The sequence below is a fragment of the Lineus longissimus genome, chromosome 2, assembly GCF_910592395.1.
Source record: "Lineus longissimus chromosome 2, tnLinLong1.2, whole genome shotgun sequence".
In the NCBI taxonomy this organism is placed as follows: Eukaryota; Metazoa; Nemertea; class Pilidiophora; order Heteronemertea; family Lineidae; genus Lineus; species Lineus longissimus.
This window is the reverse complement of record NC_088309.1, coordinates 26520209-26543766: the sequence shown is the minus strand read 5'-3', so window position 1 is coordinate 26543766 and position 23558 is coordinate 26520209. Positions and strand designations below refer to the sequence as shown.

The 23558-nt window shown below is 38.5% G+C and overlaps 1 protein-coding gene across 6 annotated transcripts in view; it reads left to right on the top strand.

Annotated features, from left to right (window-relative positions):
- The first annotated feature begins 9333 nt into the window (after positions 1-9333).
- LOC135483284 (lachesin-like) overlaps positions 9334-23558 on the top strand; it is a 179560-nt gene continuing 165335 nt past the window's right edge. For 2 of the 6 annotated variants that reach the window (XM_064764024.1, XM_064764022.1), the window contains exon 1: positions 9336-10042. In XM_064764024.1, coding sequence (XP_064620094.1) covers positions 9955-10042 — 88 coding nt within the window. In that variant the 5' untranslated portion in view covers positions 9336-9954. Of the gene's footprint in view, positions 10043-23558 lie in introns of all 6 variants that reach the window. The other 4 variants (XM_064764025.1, XM_064764023.1, XM_064764026.1 and 1 more) reach the window with 4 other exon arrangements.

The following is a 23558-nucleotide window of genomic DNA, read 5'->3' as shown; positions in this document are numbered from 1 at the left end:
TATTTTTCCGCGGCTGTAACAAAAGTGTCTGAGGAAACGCTTTAAAGAACTTAATTCTTCTTGGCTGAGGTGCAGTGATGGTGCAGTGATGTACGACATTTGTGTCCATCTCTGCCTCTGCAATCGCTCCATAATGATAATTAGCATGCGATCTGCGACAGATTTCCATGACCAGTACGTGACTGAAATCACATTTTAGCAAGAAAAAGACTATCATAACCGCTTGAAGAATCTAGCTGCAGTTAATTGGATTTCGCGCTGGGCATCAGTGCTACTCGTGTTATTGAACACTGATTGCTCAGTCTGCTGGAAAGCTATCAAAGGATTACAATATCACTGATGTAGTGTAAATTTAAATGTGATATGAGGTACAGTCGTGACACATGTAAAAGAGGTACGATTTCACGTGGTACATCACAGCACTATAACTATTACACTCCTTAGATGCTTAGAATACTCCTGAGGGGATTTCGATTCAGCGCTGCAGCATTCGGCAGAAGTTCTAACAAAATTTTGAGTCTTTGTATCCGGTTGTGTATGCGCATGAAATAGTATATCAACCTCATGAAATCAATCCCCAAGACATTTTTCTGGCAAATTGATATTTTCTCCTACGTAAACTCTATACCATAAGATTCACTTGTGGTAAAAGTGCTCAACTTAATGTCTCATCTCCTGGTGTGTAGGAAGGTCAATGGAGTAACTGCCTGAGTCAAGCTTGGGACTTAGGCAGATTTACCTCATGCCTAAATCAAACAAATGTGACTTAGGCAGTTTTACATCAAGAAAGATAGAACCAACCTAATGAAAAGCATGAAATGCGTATTCATCACGCTGAATTAGTAAACTTGTTATAAATCTAAGATGCCAACTGCAAAAATAGACCTTTCTGATCACTGTACCTCTAACCATGCCAATTTTCTTGTGAGTGGAAAGTGTTAACCATCAGCCAACCCGATCTGTATTTTGTAGATTTGTGATCAGAATAGGCAGGGGCTCTATGATGATGTCCAAACGGCCTGTAGATACATGTCGTTAGGTGATGCAAGACAACAATTAATAAACCATAAAACGATGTCGTACATGGCTCCCAAGTTTTATTGCTAAACGTGGTTAGTTTTAACGCTGATTCATCCGATTCTCATTCCCGACTAGACACAATGACCAATATATCATCCTACCCTCGCCGCGGACTTCAGAAGCAAGTCATAAAGGACCGTGGCCTCAGAAAATGCAAATCATATGAATAGGAATTTCTATAACATTTTGCAGCCGAAATGATACGGTAAGGGTGACCTCTGGTCGGCAATTGCATCAAATGGCCGATCCCATCAAAAAATCATTAATTGCAATATGAGTGCACAAAGGTGGGCCATAAATAATCACATTTTGTGATTAATCTTAGCATTTATAATGGAACAGGAACTCGGACACAAAAGATACCATCATCAACCTCAGAAGGATTCCATTAATTTCACCTTACTTCTTGTCATGGTCACGTCCAGCGACAAATTCTTTGATTTTTGCGACCGTGTGGTTATAAATCATGTGATATGATTTTCAGGAAACAAGTTGGGAATTTCTATCTGCTCGGATGGGATAGCCTCACGATCTGAGCAAGTCCTTCAACCACGGAGAGCATGAAAGGGTAGATGCGAATTTGCATGAGAACAATCGAGAAAGCATGACTCTAAACAGCGCACTTTAGAGAGAAAAAAAATCAGCCTTATTTTCTAAAGCAGCCTTTGTGAAGGGAAACATCTAGCATCGACAGTATACTGCAAGAAAGCCCGGTTAGCCAACCATTGTTCGCGTGGCTTGTCAGTGTAACAAGAGTTTGCAACCACTTTCACACAATGCAATGAAGATTAATTGTAATCACTAACAACACAATTGCGAAAGAAGTCACAATTCAAGGCAAGAGTCAGCAAGCGGTACTATTATCACAACCCACTAAGATATACGTGCTCTAAGTTTTTTTTGAAAATTCAATTTCTGATACAATGCACATTGCAGCTCATCACGAATATTCTAGTAAATAAAGCCACCTTCAATTAAGCAAAGAACATTACGAATTTAAAAGGGCCATTAGCGTCGTCTGGGGAATCTCCCAAATCTCAGAGCCTAGGGTTGCATTGAGTACATAAAGCCGCCAGCAATTACATTAAGAAATAGAATGGTAATGTACTGCTGCACTATTGACTATTGTTTGCACAAATAAGGCAATTTACTTAGCTCTTACCTCAGTCTCTGGGGAGAGCGAGGGAATGAGTGGATGATTTGGATGAGAGAGGGAAAACTGGATGTGGTCGATCCAGATGGGGATCCTAATGGGGCGTAAGTCAGAACATGAACATACGGACGTCACAAACCGTCAATAGTATATTGGAGATGATGGTGGATCGTCGTTCAAGATTCTTTCAGACTCTTCGTAAAATGCATTTAAACGAAGCATTCACGAAACGCTGGTTTTAGTATTGGACCATTTCTATCATTGCACGCTGATTATCTATCGAAGCACTGAATGATAACGTCACCAAATGAGGAACTTCCGTATAATGTAATTAAAAGCGAAGCACGTGGTGAGAATGCAAACTTGAACTCGCCCGGGGGCAAGGGTTACGACTGATGTAAGTCGTTATGAAGTTAATTAATGACATGATTGGGAAATTCTGACCCAAGGGCAATGTGGGAGACATCATGATTGATAATTTGTAAGAGGAAATCCCAGACCACACTGCGATGCATATGGAATTTCTAATTAGGGGAGGTCACAAAACTGATAAGCTGAACAAACTATGGATTAGGCCAGCAGCAGTATAGTGTCTGATGAAGACTTGTACCAAAAGTGTTGTTTTAATTGGATTTAGTTGAAATAAAACACTTTGTATCTGGTGGTCACATTCATCCTGTACACATTCCGAGATATTCTAAACTGACGAATATTATAAATGTTCCTCAGGACGCAAAACAAGGATGTGCCTGGACGGGAGGAAAGAACGTAATTAAAAAAAAGTGTTAAAAAAAGATTGTTCAAAAATATAAAATCAGTTATTAAAACTCAGAGAAAAACAAGCTAACAAACTGCATAGCTTTTCTATAGGTATTGCAACTGAGAAACTATTCATTGCACAAATTGCGTAACCAAACTAATCAAATCTCGGTGACAAAGAAAGCAATCGCTAACATCGGTATTGGTGAAATCGAGCCTCAGAGGCTGATGTTGCATAATTAAAAGGAACAACACGGTTTGGTACCCTCTGCCTCAATCAACAGCACAGTGTCTGTCGGAAATACAAAGACTTTTAAAATTCACACAATGATACTATCAATAATATATCTGTATTTTATACCGAAACGATTACAATGTTGGTTGTGAGGTACAATTCTTTTAAAGTTTTCAATGTGAGACGGATATGTAAAAGGTGGCACTTTGAAGCATATTTCGCATTGTTGTTATTTTCTAAGAAATAATATTATCAAACTATTGATCATGCTGGTGTATAGCGTGACATTGTTTAATGAGTGGTTTAGTTTAGTCTACTTATTTTTTGCTACGAATTCGTATGGAATGGTTCGTGGCAAGCAAGAATATTTTCATCGTGACCAACAAAAAAAATAATGATAAGAGTGGTATCATACAAAGGTTGTGAATAACAGGTAAAAATAGTAGGTATTTTTTATCTAATAATGGTTTACAAATAGAAACCAAACGAAATTTGTTATAAACGCCCTGGGAAAAACCCTACAAGTTTGTTTCCAATAAGCATCCGGGAACTTGCCTTGGGGCGTACTAAGCATAACTACTGTGATGTAAAAATTATAAATTTCCCAACTATGAGAACAACAATGTTAGATGATCAATAGTGCTGATAAAACTTTGACATTTTAAAATAAAAGCTTATACATGTAAGGTATGGAACAGAGACACCTTTTTAATTTCACATAACAATTTGAAAATATTTCAAAATACATCATTCTCTTAATGCCATTGTGACAAATATTGCCGGTGGTAATGTCCTGGGAAAGATCGTCCGGGAATGCGCCTTTAATTTTTAAGGTATTGACAGTCATTATCTCCCCTTTCCCCCTCTTCAAAACAGCAATTCGTTCCAAACATATGCATCACATACGGTTTTATTTTGTAATCCAGCCAAGTCGCCAGATGGCAGCAACTACCAATGGCTCTTGCACATAAAGCGTGATTTCAAACCATAATCAATCAACATCCACCAGGGAGGCATTGAAATCAAGAAAACGATAAACATGACAATAACGGACCTGTCTGCCAGTATGACAAATTGTTTGAGAAGAAAAATTCCATGGAAATTGTGTGGAGCGACAGTAGGAGAAGGAAATATGTCATTGGTCTTATTTTGAGTAGGAATTGCTGAACTTTTTTTTGTCAAGTTGATCATAAACTATAATATCCCCAAAGGTGACAAAAGCCAATATAAATGGTCAAGGCAGGTAAAAGAGAGAAAAAAAATTGTTTCTAATCTAAAGCATTTTCTACTGACAGAAGAAGTTGGTAGATACTGAATTAAACATTTAAGATGATAAATATGACAATGATATTATTGCGCCTACGAGGATTGGGAAAGAAGATGGTAAAATATAAGAAAATTCTTTAATATTCTATATTCCGTTAATAGGAGAAGCACAGTTTGAAAAAGGAGAAAGAGAAGTAATGACAATAACATCCACGTCACCACCACATGGCCTGATGGAAATGAACAAAATGACAATACCACAGGCAAAGATTATAATTTTCTTCATTGCGCTTGTCAGTAGAGCCAAATACGCTGGTTTTTGTCTGAGACGTAGGCATGCGAGATATCGGAGGGAAATTAGAAGAAAAAAATTGAGAACAACTCGGCTTAAGAATTAGATATTTTGAGTTAAGGACCTGAGGTAAAGGGGTCACGTAAAATAATCTCGTATGCTTGCTTACACCTAAATCCATTCGGAATTTCAATTCACCGTGACATATCGAAAATGTGCAAATGTACTCGGACAACGGACAGCACACATTTCCTAGAAGTTACTCGTCACGGTGGTCAGTCCTCCAGCAATTGAGGTATCAGATTCCTTTCCAGACTTATTGACCCATCTCCCGACCTCCGCGATGCTACTTCTCGTGCCCTTCCCTACTCTTTGTATCCTTTGATATCAAATCAGGTGAACAAGCTCCTTAACTCATGCATTCATTTTGTTCCATGAGATAGAGTGAACGACATGCACTCATGTTTTCAAGCTTGATACAACACTTTCATGACAACTACACCCTGGGGTATTTGACTATAGGCATATGAGAGGTGCAACCAGAACAACTGAGTTTTCTTAACAGAAAACAAGTTGAGGCCTGAGGATCATTATGTTGTCATCGTGTAACCAGATGCTCATAGAAAAAGGTTTAAAACCACATGAGCTCGCCAATGAATGTGATGCGTCATGGCTCAAATCCATCAGTGACATTTTCGACCGTTACAAAAAAATACTTTTAGCAAATATCTTAAGAGCCATGGAGTACCATGCGTTGGGTTGCGCTGACAGTAGATACAAAAAAATATATAAATGTTACAAATGTTATCTGGTGAAAATGGAAAAAACACATGACAAAGGAGAAATTATTAACGATACAGCACCATTGTAAAAAAATCACAGCAGTTTTTAACATTACCCGATATCTGTTTTAGTATACATAAGGCGTATAATTACCATCGTGACGTGCAATATAGGTTTCGGAGATCATTCATAAAAAATCATCAAAGCTTGTAATGAATTCTGTTAAATTGATTCCCTGATATAATCAATGCGATAGATTGCTATCTTTGATGATTGTATTTTTTACCAATTTAAAGCAGGAGCCAGGAGCCATCGCGATTTGATCGAATTAAGTTTTTAGAATCCATTACGGTACCATTGAGAATTGGGTGATATATACCTCTGCTCGGGGGAGCAGACGATAGACTCAAAGTAAAATGAGAACTGTTTGATAAATTACCCTGGGCAAGATTACAGTTTCATCAAATTCAGTTATGTTTTAAATGTAAAAACCAATATAAGAAAGCTCTCTTGGTTTGTGATAACATGATGTCTATTTGTCTACCATATATATCATAAGTCCCTGAAGAGATTTATGTTACTTCTAAAGCCTGTTTTTAAAATAACGCAGTTTTATCAATAAACCGTCGTTTCATCTCAATATATACCCAATAACTACATACTCAGTAGAGCTGATAAGGTTAATATGAAACTAACCGGGGACACGCTGTACTATATGATTTCAAGTTCACGGTTGGATCTAATCAACAAATAAATAACGAGTTTCGTTTTGAAAACCTAATCCATTATATTGTTGTTATTTGATATGGTTGTTGCTTTTTTTAAACTCCCGTGTTCAGGGGCTAGAGCCCGTCATAACCTTAACTGAATAGTACTTGTCATCTTCCAAGAAATGTTTCAGTTGATATTCGAGTTCCAAATCAGGGTAATTGTGCATAGCTGCGTGCCACCAAGGCCATCATTGCGCTGACAACCTCCATTTATGGGCGTCCCAGGTGAAGCTACTTTTGAGGATGTGACTGGCAACTACCAATTTGTACCGAAATGAAATTTTCAGCTCAATTTGATTACTGGTATTATAACACTACCTGACAAATTTGCGAAATCATTTTAATGTTTTTCTTGCGGGTATTGCATTTTCTTCTTTTTTGCTTCAGTGATACGATTCACGACATCACAGCACCAGAAGACCTATATCCTTTTCGTCCGTTGCTGGGCCGTAGGTGTGAGCTGTGATTGCATGGTCATCTTCAAATTATACAAAGCTGTATATTTTAGCAATTTAACATTATGGTTATAACCTGTTTCTTAGAAAACAATCAATGTTTGATGACAAAGGAAATTTTCCATCAGACCAGAAAAGTGGTCCAATAACACTTCGAGAACTCTTGTGACCGGATGGAGGTTGAAATTGTTCAAATTGACTGAAATTTGAAACTGTTTATATAGATACTCGACAACAGTGATCTCAAATTGCTGATTGATCATGTTAAATGGCATTCAAGACCCTTTCAATTACACAACAAGGAGAGAAATGGCATTCCCGGTCAGGGGAAATAAGAATTTTAAAATAACCCATGATAGTTGCTAAGATAGCTGTAACTGAGATTCCATCAAAGGAAGCTCAATTTCATGTTTGATGATGAATTGGGAGGCAAATTAAAGCTTTTTTCTGACTGACTCATGGAGGAAGTTAAATTCAGATGCAGATATTTGAATCTTGATTTTGATGACTCAACGCAGGAAACAAGCAACTTCACGTGTTCTACACTTCCTGATACGCCCAGTCATTCCCGAAGTATTCAATTAAAAGACTATTCAAATGTCCGTTTAGTGAAAAGAGACAGGATGGCTCATATTCCAAAGCGTTGTTTTGTCCGTCACGTATAGAACAACGTGCCGAAGAAGATCAAGTCTGATCAAGTAGATAACTAAAACCACCGATAGTCCTCCAAGTCTATACAGTGGACGGAAACAACATTTCTGGATAAGCTTGTGGCCTTAACATGACATTCCATACACTTTCTTACAGAAAAAGAATATTGATATTCTCTTCTGTACTGGACAGTACGACCAAGTCATTCTGTATTCATCGACACCATCGAGGCCATTACAAAAAGATGATGATGCTGTGATTACAGATTTGTCGCTAGCAGGTGCCAGAAGAACATGATACCAGGGCAGCATTATCTTTTGGACGAAAGAATACAATGAAGTCGGGCTTAGGTCGATATATGCCATTGTATTTTTTTTGCTGTATCGAATCATTTTTCAAGATAACCATAAAAATATGAAAATATTTACTAGTTACTTGTTACCGGCCCATCTTGAACCAATCAAGAAGGTCCATACTGCCACCTAGAAGATTTAGAGTGAACTGAGAATTGAGAGAGGGAAGTATTAGCCTCTTCATTCCCTCTATTCCAACCTGATATTGTTTAAGTTTCTTGGTCTAGTTTGTATCAGTGCAAGAATTCTGATGAAAGGCAGTTTTTCAGGATCATCCATCATCGATTGTTAACGCCGTCGTATTCCAGAAAAGTTACTGGTTTCGTCGGTAGTTGATATTTCTGAAAGGTCTACAACATATACTCTGCGTCATGTCAACTTGTTCCCTCATACTATATCTTTGCCCGTAGAAGGTGTATCTGAGTGAAATAATTTCAACTGAATTGAATTACCAAACCATCATTATCGTAGGGCATATTTACAACTACACCGGCCGGGGATGTGACCTAATGTTACTGAATAAGGCATATTGAATGCTAAAGCATCATCTTCATTCGGTCAAATTCAAAGATTCGGACATTCTAAACAGCATCGTACTGCACGTATTATAGTCTCGTGTTAACAAAGGTGTCACCGGCCTAGCGTGGGTTCATAAATCTCGATGTTTAATTTAATATAAATTGGCTTATCATTCAGGCGTTTTTGACGATATCAAACTACCCCTAATGAACAATGCGAATTTCAAGATTGTGTTGCAGAACATGTCAACGTGTGTGCCATTGTTCGCCTCTATGTGGTAGTCCTAACATTTGGTCTTTAGAGCAAACTCTCACAGTGTTATTGTTGGAAATACTAAACACTTTTAACAAAGCCTAAAACAGATGTACAGTTAAGACTACATAGGCCTGCATAGAATAGCTCTTCCACATAACAGCTAAGTAAATATTAATTTTCAATAAGCTATGCTATGACTTGAAACGTAAATCAAATGATCTACGCGGAAAATTCAGCGCTCGTATTATCGGCTAATATGTATCTGTTATATGGGCATTCACAAGGGCATCAAAATCGAAATAGGCCTACTGCTTTGCAGATGATCGCGAAAATGTAGTTGCATGCGGACCCTCTTTCTCAATCAGCATGCGTTTTCTGTGCTTTTACGGAATATCAACTATATACCAGAAACAACCAACCCAATCAACTGGCAATGACAATGACTTCACGCACGAAACGCATCACCACTCGCCTCGCTATAGTATGGTCTGATACTACTGATGGATCCTGCTGCGTTACTATGACAGTGTGAGCATATGGTTCTTATTCAGTGTTAGCTGCAAGCTTCTCTATAGCTCATCAACGCTGAAAAGATTCTGTGACGAGATGAGATAGGATGGATGACAATGGACGATGACTACGGTAGGAGAGCCAGTCGGACACTGATCGACAGAGTCAGTCGCAACCGCAACTCAACACCGCACAAGGGATACTGTAACGCGATTGGCTAGAAGCGCATCAATATCACCAAAGTGTGCCTGGTCGCTCCCACTACCCGGTAGGTGGAACAGTTAGTACAGCGTGAGCTATTGGAATTCACAACTGTCAACGTAGAAGACAAGTTTCAATTAATGCATAGTGAATGGAGAAGGAGTTAGATACTGCGATGGGTGAAGTTGTGGATTGAACTGGTATAGCCAGTAGGCATTTGTGATATTCCGGATATTAGGACACACATTCTAGTTTAGTGCAGATTGAGTTTTTACCCGGGGAACCATTTCTCGCTTGGTGAGTTATGGGTAGTTGGGCCAGTCCATAGCAATGCAACAGCCTGTGCAGAAGGTTTCTAGGATCTAGCTCAACTATAGAAGTCAAAAGGATCATTTGAGGGTGCAAAGCAATACGGGTACTATAAAACTCCTAATACTTTTTTATCGTTGGATATCATAGATTCAAATAGGAATCTCGATGGACAGCTAGATTACGGTTTGGAGAAAGCAGATTAGATAGTTGACATTGTCAAAATATTAAGGCAAGTTAACGTAGCTAACCTCCAAAATAACTTAAGTGGGTAAACTGCAGACGTGCGGATTTTCTACAACCGGGATGGATATTTACTAAATTGTGTATTTTTCTAATCAGTGTGATTTGGACCAATATGAAATGAACATGGGAGGTGATATATTCGTCGCGTTATTGGCGATTGCATTCGTCGCATCATGGATACCTACTGTTCGAGGATTCACAAAAGGTATGTTTGATATTGGTTATTATTGAGGTGATAAGATAATAGTTAGCACAGTTATTTGTCTTGTTATTTTTTTTTAGGAATGTCCAATTATTGATGTCCTGTCCTACACCATGACAAACTATATACTGCTAGGGTCCGCGGGCTATTCTAGGTACCACATATTTATAGGGAACACCGATTGTTATTAATCAGCATGTCTGGATTAGCCTTGTTATTTGTATCAGCATCATTTTAGCAAATGTCCAGTGACAGGTATTCCGTAACCTTGTGACACAACAGAAATCATAATATGTGTCTGGTCTCGGTAAAGGATAATGCCCGAGGGTATATATTTTTCTCAGTAAAAGTCCAGTTATAGACACGTCCTACGTGGAGTATCTGTCATAAGTGTGGTTAAACTCCGGATGTCATTCTTGTTAGACAAATCTACTTACGGTGTAGATAATAATGTGATATTTTTATATCACCTTTTTACAGCATGGTGTGGAATAAACCAAAGCATCATTATTCGCACTATGATGAACTCTCAGACTTCATTACATCTCAATCGACTTTACGAATTATTATTTCTATATTTATTCGTACCAGTCCATCTTTGCTGAAGCCCATCACGTAGAATCGTCTTGTCTGGCACTCCAAGGCAGAATCGGGCAATGCTGTGAAAACGCCAACAGCAAACCGTTAGACCACACTGAGAGCTGGTCCCCTACTAACTGTATACTCTGATGTCATCAGATATACACTGACTGCCTAACCATTTATCCTATGTCTAATCGCATCTGTTGACAGGGCTGACAATGTGCATCCACGTATAGTACCAACCAATTTACTGAAGCCCACTGCCGCACAATTTTTTCTTGATTGCAATATATAAACGCCTACAAACTTCGATATGCTTGAAGTTGTCTGCATTTGTTGAACGCTCCAACAGATCAATGTTTCCAATTGATTACTTCACGGAAAGCCCTATCAGGTTGTCCTTGTGGTCGTAGATCAAATGAGAGGCCTTAGCTTTAGTCGGCCGATCGAGTTTTAAGAAAAGTTGCGAAACATGATTAGGTCCAGCGGCAACAAGAATGCACATGGGTCGATATTTTTTTAGATGTTCATCAATAACATAATTGTCGCTGCCGTAACAGTGACTATCTATTGCAATAGTGTTGTAAAATTGATTTGACAATAATTATTTATGCAACATACAATGCAGTATGTGTTAGTAACACTTTATCCGGGCCAGTGAGCCAGTTTATGTATGCGTGTACAGTGACAATCACACATATGCCAGTAGCATCCTTCTTGAATCATGTCAATTGTCATGTGCATCTCTGGTGGAATAATGCATAAACTCTCGCATCGATGTTTATCAATCGAATGTAGGTCTCGAAATCCACACTTCGTAGTCATTTCGTGTGTTCAGCAGTATTCTATGAGAATAATGCATGACATTAGTCTGGAATACTAGATTTTAGATGATGCAGATGTATTTCCATAAAGATGGTAGTGTATTACGTTTTCTGACAGGAACGCTACTACAGAGGCTTGGTGATCTATCAGTAGTCCCAGACCTGGACTCTAATCACGAGGAAGCGACACAGTAGCATTAAACTGGAATAATGCATTACGTTGCAACACATTATGAAGGAAATATAAGGCATCGGGTATCAGCCCTATCAAAAAACGCACTAAATCATGAAATAAGTTTAACTTTTCTACACTAGACTGTCGAATACGTCATCGTGAATTAATGAATATGGCTCATATTCGAAGGGGGAAATACGGTTTAAGAGTAATATTGTGTTTAAAGCCTTTTCAAACTGTTTTCAAGAGGATAATCATAATCAAGTAGCAGATCTATATAGGTGTGACTGATAGAATTACACTACACGCACTAATTTGCAGAAGACATTCCAAACGCCTCCATTGACTGTCTAAGCCACACTGTTCGTATCATTGATAGGCCTACTGCTCTACCGAACTGCAATATACTCTGACAAAGCATAAACTAAATATATTATAAGGACAACATGACAGGATTTCAATACGACCAGCTCGAGATATTTATTCCGAGATGTGTACAACTATCATTAGTGATGATCCACAATGACCGTATTTACCACTGTTCTTTTTCACCTTCACTGCCTACATTCAGGGAGAAATTGAGATATCAAAAGACTATTATTCGTAATTATGATCATTACCCGTTGATTTGGAGATATATGGCAATTCTCTGGCCAGTCATGCATTATTATCGAGGCCTTTCATGACAGTTGCAGGCCACTGAACAGTCCATTGTGTAAGTTATGTTAATACACGACAGACAACCACAATAATGTTAGAATAAATAGCCGGTGAACTTCCTTGCTTTACCTTGCAGGTACATACAGAAATGTTAATTTAAAACAGAAGAGAGTGTGATTTATGAGTTGACAGGTAGATAAGCTATGAGCTTCCTGATGGTACGGAGAGAATGTAAGCCTACTTCACTTCATCAGGACAAACCAAGCGAATAAGATTGGTCTTCGAACTGCAGACTGCGCTTTTACAAGGATTAACTAATCATCTTACACGAATCTAGGAAAGATCGTATATGCATATGTGTATGAAACTGAATAAGATGGTAACTAAGAATCTTATATCAGCATTTTGAAACTGGGTAGTGCATTTTGTGCAATATTGAACAGATGACCTAGATCTCTATTGGCCTACTGACCTAAAAACCCATCGTTTACCCATTATGCCATCAATGAAAAGAGGTGATTAGTGTAAGCTCACTCATTTGAAGAGTAGAAAAACTCAAGAGTACAAACTGCCAAAACCCTCTTAGTCTAACTTTATAGTGCAGCATGTTGAGCTGCCAACTGTACACACTCTAATCACTAATTTGATAAGTTGACTCATGAAAAATAGATGAGGATAATTGAAATGTCTGTCCTATAAAAAGCACAATATTGAGGCGAGTTCTAACGAAACCAACACATTTATGTGCAAGTATGGATTTTGAAATGGATACTTGTTAGGGTGACAATTTGGGTTTTCCATGGAAAATACAGGTCCTGGTGATTACTGGAGGTGTCATGGTACTGTCGGAAGACATTTTAATGTGGCTACCAATTATTTTTAGAAAGTGACGGGCCTCAGCTCAAAATAAGCAATACATCCAATTGGCCCCGGGTCACAAACGAATCAAAACTCTAACAATTGTTGTTAGATATTGCTCGACTCCATCGACGCTGATCTAGCAAGCACTTGTTCTTCAAGCATTCCTTGATCGCCAAAACCAATGCTCTCAACGGAACTTCTAATAAGATCTTGAAAGGTAATTGATTTTGAATTGCAAATTGGCCTTAGGGCATCCCTACCGATTGATTCACTATTCTCAAGCTATGGGTAATTGGTTTTGCAAAGAAGACAATGTTTTCAGCACTCAAACACACAGACAGTGGTCTTTTTATTGAAATAATTGCTTAGGCAAAATAAAAAGAGATAAAATTATTTCAAGTTGCAGTAGTCGTAATGTTTAATTATTTATCATCGGCTATGTGAATGATGGCATTGTAGAAATAGCATATCAGGGCTTGCACTGCTCTATTTCCGTATAATATTTCTCTGTCCAATATAAAGGTACCATGCAATATCATATGGTTAGTAATAGCATATTGATCATGCCATACCATAAGGACTTGACTCGAAGGGGGACACGAATAAGGTAAACATAAACATATTAATACCTTGGTACACCTATTAATCCATCGTAAATGCAATGCAAATGTACGGGTAAGCAATTAGCAATGCACATATTATGAGTTGCTGAACGATATATGAACATGCGAATGGCGAGCCAATTTATAATTAAGAGGAGCGAATGTGGCGCAAATTTGTGTGTTTTATGTTTGAACGCGGTTTCCGATAAACTAAACCTGGATATCACCTGTATGAAATATTTACCATCTCATGTATTTCACTGAAATGCTGCTTATTTATAAACATTTACATTTAGTGACCTGATCAGATATGCATGGTGTGTGTGCAAAGTCATGCATACCATACCATAATATTTTTTTGAATTGACGGGGGATTTTTGTACTTCGAAATGTTCCAGTATCCATGTTATCTATGCATAGTCGGCTACTGTCTCATAGGAATGAATTTTGATTTGAAATGTCAAACTTTCAGATCCAGTTTTAGAGCAATGCTGTTAAGTTAAGGGTGGTTATTTCACACTTTATAATTCGCTAGTATATTATTTACTAGTTAAATTAATTCATTCTGTGGTTGTTGTATTGTAATAGACTTGGCAACGGACATGATACATAAATTGAGAAAATATTACCTTGTCATTCGCTTTACTCAAAAAACACTATCCTATAATAGCTGACGATTTTATTACTACATTATCCACATTAGCTTACTCGCAATAAACAGCTTTCGTCAAAGCATCATAAGGAAACTGCAAGCACCACTTTCATTAATGCTTAATTTCCCTGGCTAATTCAAATGACTTTTATCACATAAATGAAGTGGCATGTGTAGCACATTGCGCTGGCGGCAAAATTGTATTTCAATATGAAGAGCTATACGTATGCAATACTGAGACAACTCAATGAGATTTGGTGGAAATGACCAGTCTAAACCTATACAATGCTGACATGTTTTCCTTCTGATATCATGATAGAATGTTAGTCATTTGAAATGAAAATCCACCTGCCACATTGTTCTTTGTCCATTCGTAACTCGTATGGGGGACTCTGAAGGGCGAACTACTGGTCACAGGTCTTTGAAGTTTGTTTTTTATTGATTTTCACTTCAAAACAAAACAGAATGTTTTCATTTCAGTGACTTTCTAAAATTCAATGGTAGCTACTCAACAATGTCATCACTCAGCACCAATACGTAAATAAAGCCATCCGTTTTGTCAAATGAGCAGTGTCCTTGAGGTTAAAGAGCTGTTACCCGCACCCTGGAGTCAAACATGGCCTTTCAATGCCCCTATCATCTTGTCCACCCACATACGCGACTCCCTCCCCTGGGCTTACTATCCAAACATAACCCTACCCCTGGCACTATCTCCCTGACAGCTCAACTACCCTTCACCTATTTTTCATCTTTAACAATGGGTGTAGATGGAAATCCATCAGATGGTTTGACACAGATTATTTAGCTTAGGGTAATTGAAGTTTGAAGTGTCAATCAATAGATCTTGGCAACTGCAAGGTCTGAAGTTAGGTCGGGGCAGGATATACTTCAGATTCTGACAAACATTTATTTACATCCAAGTTTGTATGGTACGCCCTACTATTGTGTCGGTTTCCTGACAACTGTACCATGAAGAGGTGTCAAAACCGTCCTTGAGACATATAAAGTATTTGCAGAATCTCTATTGATATTTTCAGTCTTGCAGCCGTACTCTGTACAAGGTCGAGAAACCTCCTGCGTGACATTTCACTTCCTTGTTATCTTTGTGCTTCAAATAAGCATGTGTTAAATACTACAAGAATTGGTTTTAGGATGCCACCCACTTACTCCAAGTTGACCTTTTTGAAGTGATATAAAGTGCAAGCTTTCTAGATTGCTTCGCTTTTTGTGGAAGAAAATCGGTTTTGAACAGAAAGATGCAACCCCTGAGTCGAAGTTGAAAATGGTAATGTTACTAAGTTTAGCTGGTGTCATTGAGCGTCTCCTTAGATTCAAGTCGTTTGATGTCTGGAACTTCATTGGGTAAGTCATTAGGAGGTTTTTAGTGGCTTCTAAATATAAGTCAGTGCAATTAAACTCAAGATGTCATATCATGAAGAATAAAACTGACAATCAGTCAATAGTTAGGTTAAAAGGTGATGCAGGCATCTCCTCAGAATAATGTCTTGACAAGCAACCTATTAGTAATTCAATTTCAGTCAAGGAATGATGTGCCTTGTTGACCTTGTTTTTAACAACAATAACACCATCTTTGTCGAAAACGATAAAAAGCGATGTACCAATACATCAGAACTTTATCATATAAAGCACCATATTAGTTCAACCTGTGCAGGTGAAAGATGATTAATCCTATAAAAGATGCGATAAAATCCCAGATGTATTCTTGAATTTGTTTGAAAGATACAGTCATTTGTCACAAACTGACTCGGTGGGTGTATTGTTTGAGACAGAACGAGGAAAAGTTTTCCAAAGAAAAGGTCAGACGGACATCAAAGAGGCAGGGTGATGATAAAATTAGACAGTGGTTTTCTTACATCGCTAGTCCAAACTGACGTTGACACGCACGGAATTCGAGGTGCCATACAGTATGATCAGTCAAAATGCTGCCATGTCCATAGGTTAGAGATTGTATAAGACGGTCAAGATGCAAAGGGTTAACAAAACAACCGATAGCGTGGTTCTTTATAGATTATGCAGTGCATGCGTGCATAGTTTCAATCTAGCGGAGTACATATCATAGAAAACCCAATGCAGACATGATGAGTCCCACGGGTTCTGAATTTACTACCTCCCTTAGCGTAATGTGACAAGTTACTCTCTGTGCTAATTGCATCCTTGAAGCCATTCGATTTCATCATTTGATCTGCTATACTCGAGCATATAGCCGTACAAATCAGACAACCTGAAGCCTTCTGCGTCAGCCTTTCCATTTGCCTTATGCTAATTAATTGTCGTTGAGGAGACTGCTAGACTTAGCACAATTGACATCAAGTGTGAAGATGATGAGTTGTAACTATGCATTGTTTTGAGTTGCTGATGAATCTTTGATGAGGACAGGTGGAACTAATGGCTGTAAGCGTTACGTATTGATGTGATGCAGCCTCACCAGATATCTTGGTGTGGTGTATGGTAGTCTGCATACGTTGTTGTAGAGCATCATGGAACTGCTACGTATCTCAACACTAAACTGAGGATCATTTTTTTAATAACACTCGGGGGTCCTTTGGCAGACCTTTCGGTTTAAGACATATAATTTTTTCTAATGATAAATGTGCTTTAAAAGGCTTTTATATCAGTCCCCGTTAAGAAAAAAGGCCTAAATTGGCTTGACCCTTTATGTCGGTTCAATCAAGAATTTTATATATGTAAGATCAACAAGTTTATTTTGTCGAACACTTGTAAGTGTCACTCCACATTCCTCCGATTAGGGGGCAAGACCTGTACACAGAGGCCTTTATTCACTTAAAGACACAGCTAAAGGGCCTAAATCCAGTTATAAACATAGCTAAAAGGGCTCAGCTATACAATACAGTGTTAGTCATTTTGTCAAGAAAATATTTAGATTTTTTAACAATGAAACCAAAAGGTCTTAAATGAAGCAAGATAAGTTTTCCTCTCCAAGCAAGTCTATTTGTTAGATCCCTCTAGTAATCCAATCAAAGACATGCTTTTGCCATCAAGGGTTGGTCCCTTCGAGGTATCAAACCAGACATGTCTGGGCCAGTTTTTTAAACTGATGGCTCAATTTACTGAGAAGAGAACGATAATGACGAGCGTATTAATCCCCACTGTAACGTTCTTCATATCAATGCAAGTGAACAATGCTTTAGCACTGACCGATATATGTTATCAACAATAATGATGTGCTCTTTAAAACTTAATGTTTTTCTTTTAAATGACCGTCAAATCTCCACCAAAAGTAGCCATCGGCATGTTATTGTCATCTGACCATGAACGTTGATGTCTTCGCGTATATTGACATTTGAACACCTTGACCAATATCCATTATCGTGTCTTATTTCAATAAATGAATGGCATCAAAGAGTCGACCATCACTCTCTTTTCCCATTGACTGTCTCCAGTTCTTCTATGTGCTCTTTCAACATCCATTGATGCTTGCAACCCCATTTATTCCCACTGTCAGCCATTATTACGCATCAGTTGTACAAATGTTGTTTTTGCCGATGTTTTAAGTGCCTTTGATTGTGGAGATGTTTCCTTGACTGGAGGCGATGTAGAGCGGGATGTAAGGCATGTATCTCCGGGGCTTGTACGGCTCGTGTGAGTGACAAGTCATTTATCGATTACGGCTTGAGATATCTTTGATGTTGTGTACGGATTGGAAATATGGTCACACAATCAGTTGGAGAAAAAACACTTTCTGTATGCAATCTGGGTCTTTATTACAACTACAGCTGGAAATGATTTATGATAGTGCAATATCTCCGGGTAATTTCAACAAATTGATTCTGCAACTAAAACTTCTTACTGTACAAACAGAACATAAATGTTCGGAATAGATCATCTTGTTCCCCCAAAGCAGATTTTGGGAGACTGCAGTGCTGTGCATATTAGTCAAGCACTGACGTTCAATTGGTCCTGCTGGAGTGACTTCAGGGACATTTACCCAAGAAAACAATACTACTGACAAGAATAGTATAGTGATCAGCTGGCAATACAGTGCCTCCATTTTTTCTGTAAATCAACCCTTATAGATGTCCTGCTTCAGATTTGTTAACCGGCCCCGACTACTACTGCTAAAAACAACGACTTTGTCTTCAAGACTTAAACCACCGATGATATACACATTTTGCAGGAAAAAGTTATCTCTGAAAAATGTCAATTGACTTAGCAGGCAATGAGCGGCTTCACGCTACAAGATAATTTGCTGCCAAAAAAATAGCCGACGACAGCGTGACAAAAAGCTTTGTCCTCTCCTAAACAAGAAAAGCTCAAGCAATATCACCCGAAAACGGAACAGACTGTGACTGTGACTGTGACTGTGACTGTGACTGTGACGTTCTCTTGGGAAAAGGTGACAATTTATCTTCCACTTGACGATTATGGCGAGTAACAACTGACGGTCCTTAGGTTTACCCAGACTTCATGACATAAATGTTTGCCATGACTGTTATTTGCGAAGATACCATATAAGTGAGAAACCTAGTGTGGCTAATAAATGCATTATTTCAGCTCAATGATCTCCATGTTATCTTATCACAGGTAATTATTCTAGCAGACTACCTGAGGGTGTTTATGAGCAAGAGAGAATGAATATCTCATTCTTGGGTCTCCTGGGAGATTGGTATCTCGGTCTCTAATCAAGGACAGAATAATCATGGTTGCTGATTGTGATCTGAGGGTAATGTTATCATGGCAAGGTGTTTGCTGCAGTGACATAGCCCAACAGTATCGTCACTCCAATCCGATGAAGGTTATAAGAACTTTATGATGTTGTCTAATCCAAAAAGGATTCAAAATATAAGTGTGGCCGTGGCAGGTTGACCAACTTGCGGTAACGAACTGTTGTTTCGACGGTCTCGAAAAATTCATAAAGCTTCAACCTCCCAGTGTCTGGTGAGACAACCAATACCCCCAGTTCGGTATCTTTACCTAAAACCACTCATTCAGATTTCTCCGGACTTTCACCAATAAATGTCGGTAAATTCTCTGAAGGGTTTAATTTAAAACATGGTGGACAAAAACAAAAGACCGGTTGACAGGTTACTGGACCAGATGATATTATTGGCTAACCAGGTCAGTTCAAGTCGTCTGAACTTCTTCGTTTAATCAAATGAATGTCATGACCTGAAGAATGTATTATCCAACGGCTTATTTGTTGTTTGTGAAGCGACGTACACCAATATCATGATTTGCAAAAATACACGCTCGTCATAACATCTATATAAAAGGAGTTGGAGTTACTCCAACTATATTTTCAGATACCAAATACGTCTCTATTTGTCCGAGATAGACAGCACCGTATTGTGGGCAAGTGGAGACTGCGGTGAATAAACCCAAATATAAATAGCATTGACTTTTGAACAGATCAAAGTAAGATCATTTTCATGACATCTATTCTGTTTCGAACCTTACAAAAGCCGTGGACAAGATATCATGTTTAACCCATAAAGCCATTATGGATTGGGAATGTAAATATGCTAAGTTAACAGAAAGGGAAATGACATTTAAGTGGTGATCTTTGTAATAACTATTGCAAGGATGTAAACACGGTTTCTATTCAACATAATCAAGTTTGAAAAAAGCTTTGAATGCGCCGCTATGCCGAAATTTTCCAACGCAATGAATCGATGCAACTTAAACGTCATAGACCTCTGATAAATTGGAGGAAGAAGGAAAAATGTCGCTGCTTTGGGCTTCTTTTTTGAACTGATCACATTAAAGGACATGTACCACTACTGTCTAGCATGTTAGACTTGGATTTTTTAAATAGATTTTATCATGTATAGGATATTTGAGTGTGTTATTGCAATAAAAGCAAAAGCTTTATACATGTCCCAATGCAACATCTGATTTCCTCGATTGATCGATCGCAAGTACTCTCATAGTAACTGCAATTTGAACACCAATCCTACATTGTCCGAGATGTAGTTTCCAGTTTTATTTGAAGTGAAAAATCGATGATCAGCTGATGGTTGGGTGGATTCATTTCATGGGCCTATCCTTACTACGACTTCACAATCATTATAGCACTGCAAGAACAAAACACGTTTAATGTCACCGGGTGCTGGTATCTGCCGATGCCCCCCCCCCCCCCCCCAAACGTGAAAGACATTGTTCTTTGAATGGGATAACGCCTCATCAGAATATCATTAGCTAACAAGTTAGGTCCTCTGTCATAATCTGAGGGGCGAGATAACACTTATTAGTAGAACTCTCATGACATCACTATTAGACTGAGCATCTCAATCAAACATGCAGCTGACCATGTGCCAAAACTCAAAACTCCATCCCGAATAACTCATACGAATGTACAGTAATTAAGAAATGAACTGATAATTCCGGTTAAGGTGGAATGTCTATTGGTGACTCATCAGAACTTCGCACAAGAAGTAATGTAACAACCAATAGGGATCAAACTTGAAGAACAATGGATACCTTGGCCAATAAACCTTAAGAACGATAGCAATAGCATTGGCAGCAGATTGGCGGGGTGCCGAGCTATAGCTGGATTCGATAGTTTTGATGCCAGTCTCTTGAGAATACGGAGGGAGACCAGTACAATACCCAAGACTGCCCCGGGGCAGATGAGAGTATTTTGATCCGAGATGAGCTAGCGTGCACAGAGTAATTACTGGCTGATGGTCTGCCACAGTTTTGGGGCGATTAACCATTGAAGACCACGATGGGTCGACAGACAACCAGAACGACAATAATAGTTCATGAACAAGGCATTCAGATAATGCTAACCTTTGAAAGTGTTGGTTGTAATCATATTGACATCATCGGTTTGGGTTCAGACACCACATGCACAAAGTAGAAGAGCGCTCCGTATGTCATTTCTAGTGCCATACATGCATTGGAACTGCTTAAGCCATTGAAATTATTTCAAATACGAGGAAATGCAAGCCGTCTCTCACACTAGATGTTCAATACTGCCTTCTTCCCAACCACCTAATCTTCCGTTTTTGTAATTATGGTGCAGAAATAATTGCACAGAATATTATGAAAATCAATCATGCCAAAGGTGTTGATGACATGGTCAGAACCGAAGATTATCAGTGCGATGTCGCCTAATGGTGCATCTTGACTCTAATGGGATAACAATGTGATTTACGGTGACGGAACCCATCTGGCACTAACATAATCATTCTGGTTGATTTGCCTGAATTTATGGCAAAATTGTTCGGACAAAGGACTCAGTCATTAGCAAACAATTTCTTTCATATGTTAAAAAGTAGTGTTACTTTCTTGGGAGCCAGTGAACTTTATCTTGCGTCATTACTCTGGTTAGTGAGGTCTGGTGTCAATGGGACATTGCTCAGGGATTTGTAAGTTTCGTTGCTAAAACACAGGCGTGTGAAAACAAGTTTCAGATAAGCTTTTAGAGCTGGGAGCAGTCGTCTCATTGAAACTAGTGGCATTGAGCTGAGAGTAAATTCAGTCGTTAAAGCATGTGAAACCATGATAAGGGCCAAATTAATCAGAGATATGGTCACTAAATAATTTCCTTGTGGATATTTCCTAGTACACGGGGGACGTACTGAAGCACTAAACAACAGTGAGATGAGATATTAAGATATTCAGCGAAAATTTCCACTTAAATTTGAACTCTGGAATCATCGTTTGCTCAACGAGCATGGTGCTGCAGAGTCGTTGGTTGGCCTTACAAATTAATAGACGCGATTCAGCTTCCCTGCATTTCAAAATCAGTAGCATGAATTGTCACAATACGCACAAACAATAATAAAACTGATTTATACAGTGGCGATTGATTGCATTTGAAGTGTTAATAATGTCCCACTCTCCTGTCTGAGACTGCTGCCAGTCGTTACACAAAGACAACAACCACCGGTGACCCAACAATATGGCATGTGGCAAAACATATATCATACAATGCACTACAACAGGATTCTACTCTAGTCATTGTTGAGAGACCTGACGTGAATACTCAATGACAATGATTTCAATGATGTGGCCATGGGTACCCATCTGTCATGTCTGTGTTAGTATTTTACAGTCACTGGCCTAGTATCGTTATATGGTATGAAATGTAGATATGCTCAAATATAGTTGATACTATTTAATTTCATATGTGGCGTATTGCATCTTTCTTCCCAGCTTTGGAGGCTTGAAAGGGATCCGCTAAAAAAGGGGATTGCCAATGGGTTGCCCTGGCAGCACTCACCATACTCGATGCTTAGGGATCCGCCATTGAATGTTCGGTTCTGTTTTGGTACTTACCCTGAAAGCTATACATTTTGTCACCTCGATATCAGGATTCTGCATCAAAAATAAAAAGGCTGGCGGGGTTACGTTTAACAGACACCCAATTTGTGTGGTACCCATAGTTGCAGTGGCAAAGGACAGTCATATTGTTAAATGGTTATTGTCAGTACTAGTTGGTTTTCGAGTTGTTATCGGAAAAGGTAGGAACACGGTACACATGTAAGGAAAATCCATTATTGTCACCACATATGTCACATGGAGATGACAATTCAATACTAGAGCAATCAGCTAATGCATCTCGGAAATCTGGCGCAGTAATGGTTCAACTCCTGATTAGAAATATATGTGGACATTTCAGTATAAAATTTGATTACAAACGAAATTTTAGTCAGCATTTTAAAAACCATCATGCTCTGCTGAATGGAACTGTTAAAATATTGATAGCATCGATGTAGGTTTTGTGACGATCTCATATAAAATCAATCATCGATTTTTTAAAGATTCTTTTTGGAGAAACTACATGTATTGGTAATAGATTTTTCGCCCTTTAAAAGATATAATATTATTTGCCCTTTTAAATGCCTGTATGACTGAAGCGATAAGATGCCCCGACTGTTTTTTTAAGGAAGTTATATTTTGGTAAAAATCATATTGTCAGTTATTTTAAATAATAAAGCATCCTCAGCATACGAGTGGCATCTGCATGCTACTCCCCCGGCAGAAAACTGCTTTCAAAATCATCTTCTCTCCTCTCTCTCCTTCACAACCGATTATAAGTTCCAGTCATGCCGAAGTGCCACGAGATAGCACAAGTATCAGCCTCAGCGATCATTGCAAGACATAGCCATCCTTTCAATTATTCATCTATAGCAATACACTACATCGACCTTATTCTAGTTTTTCTCTACATCCG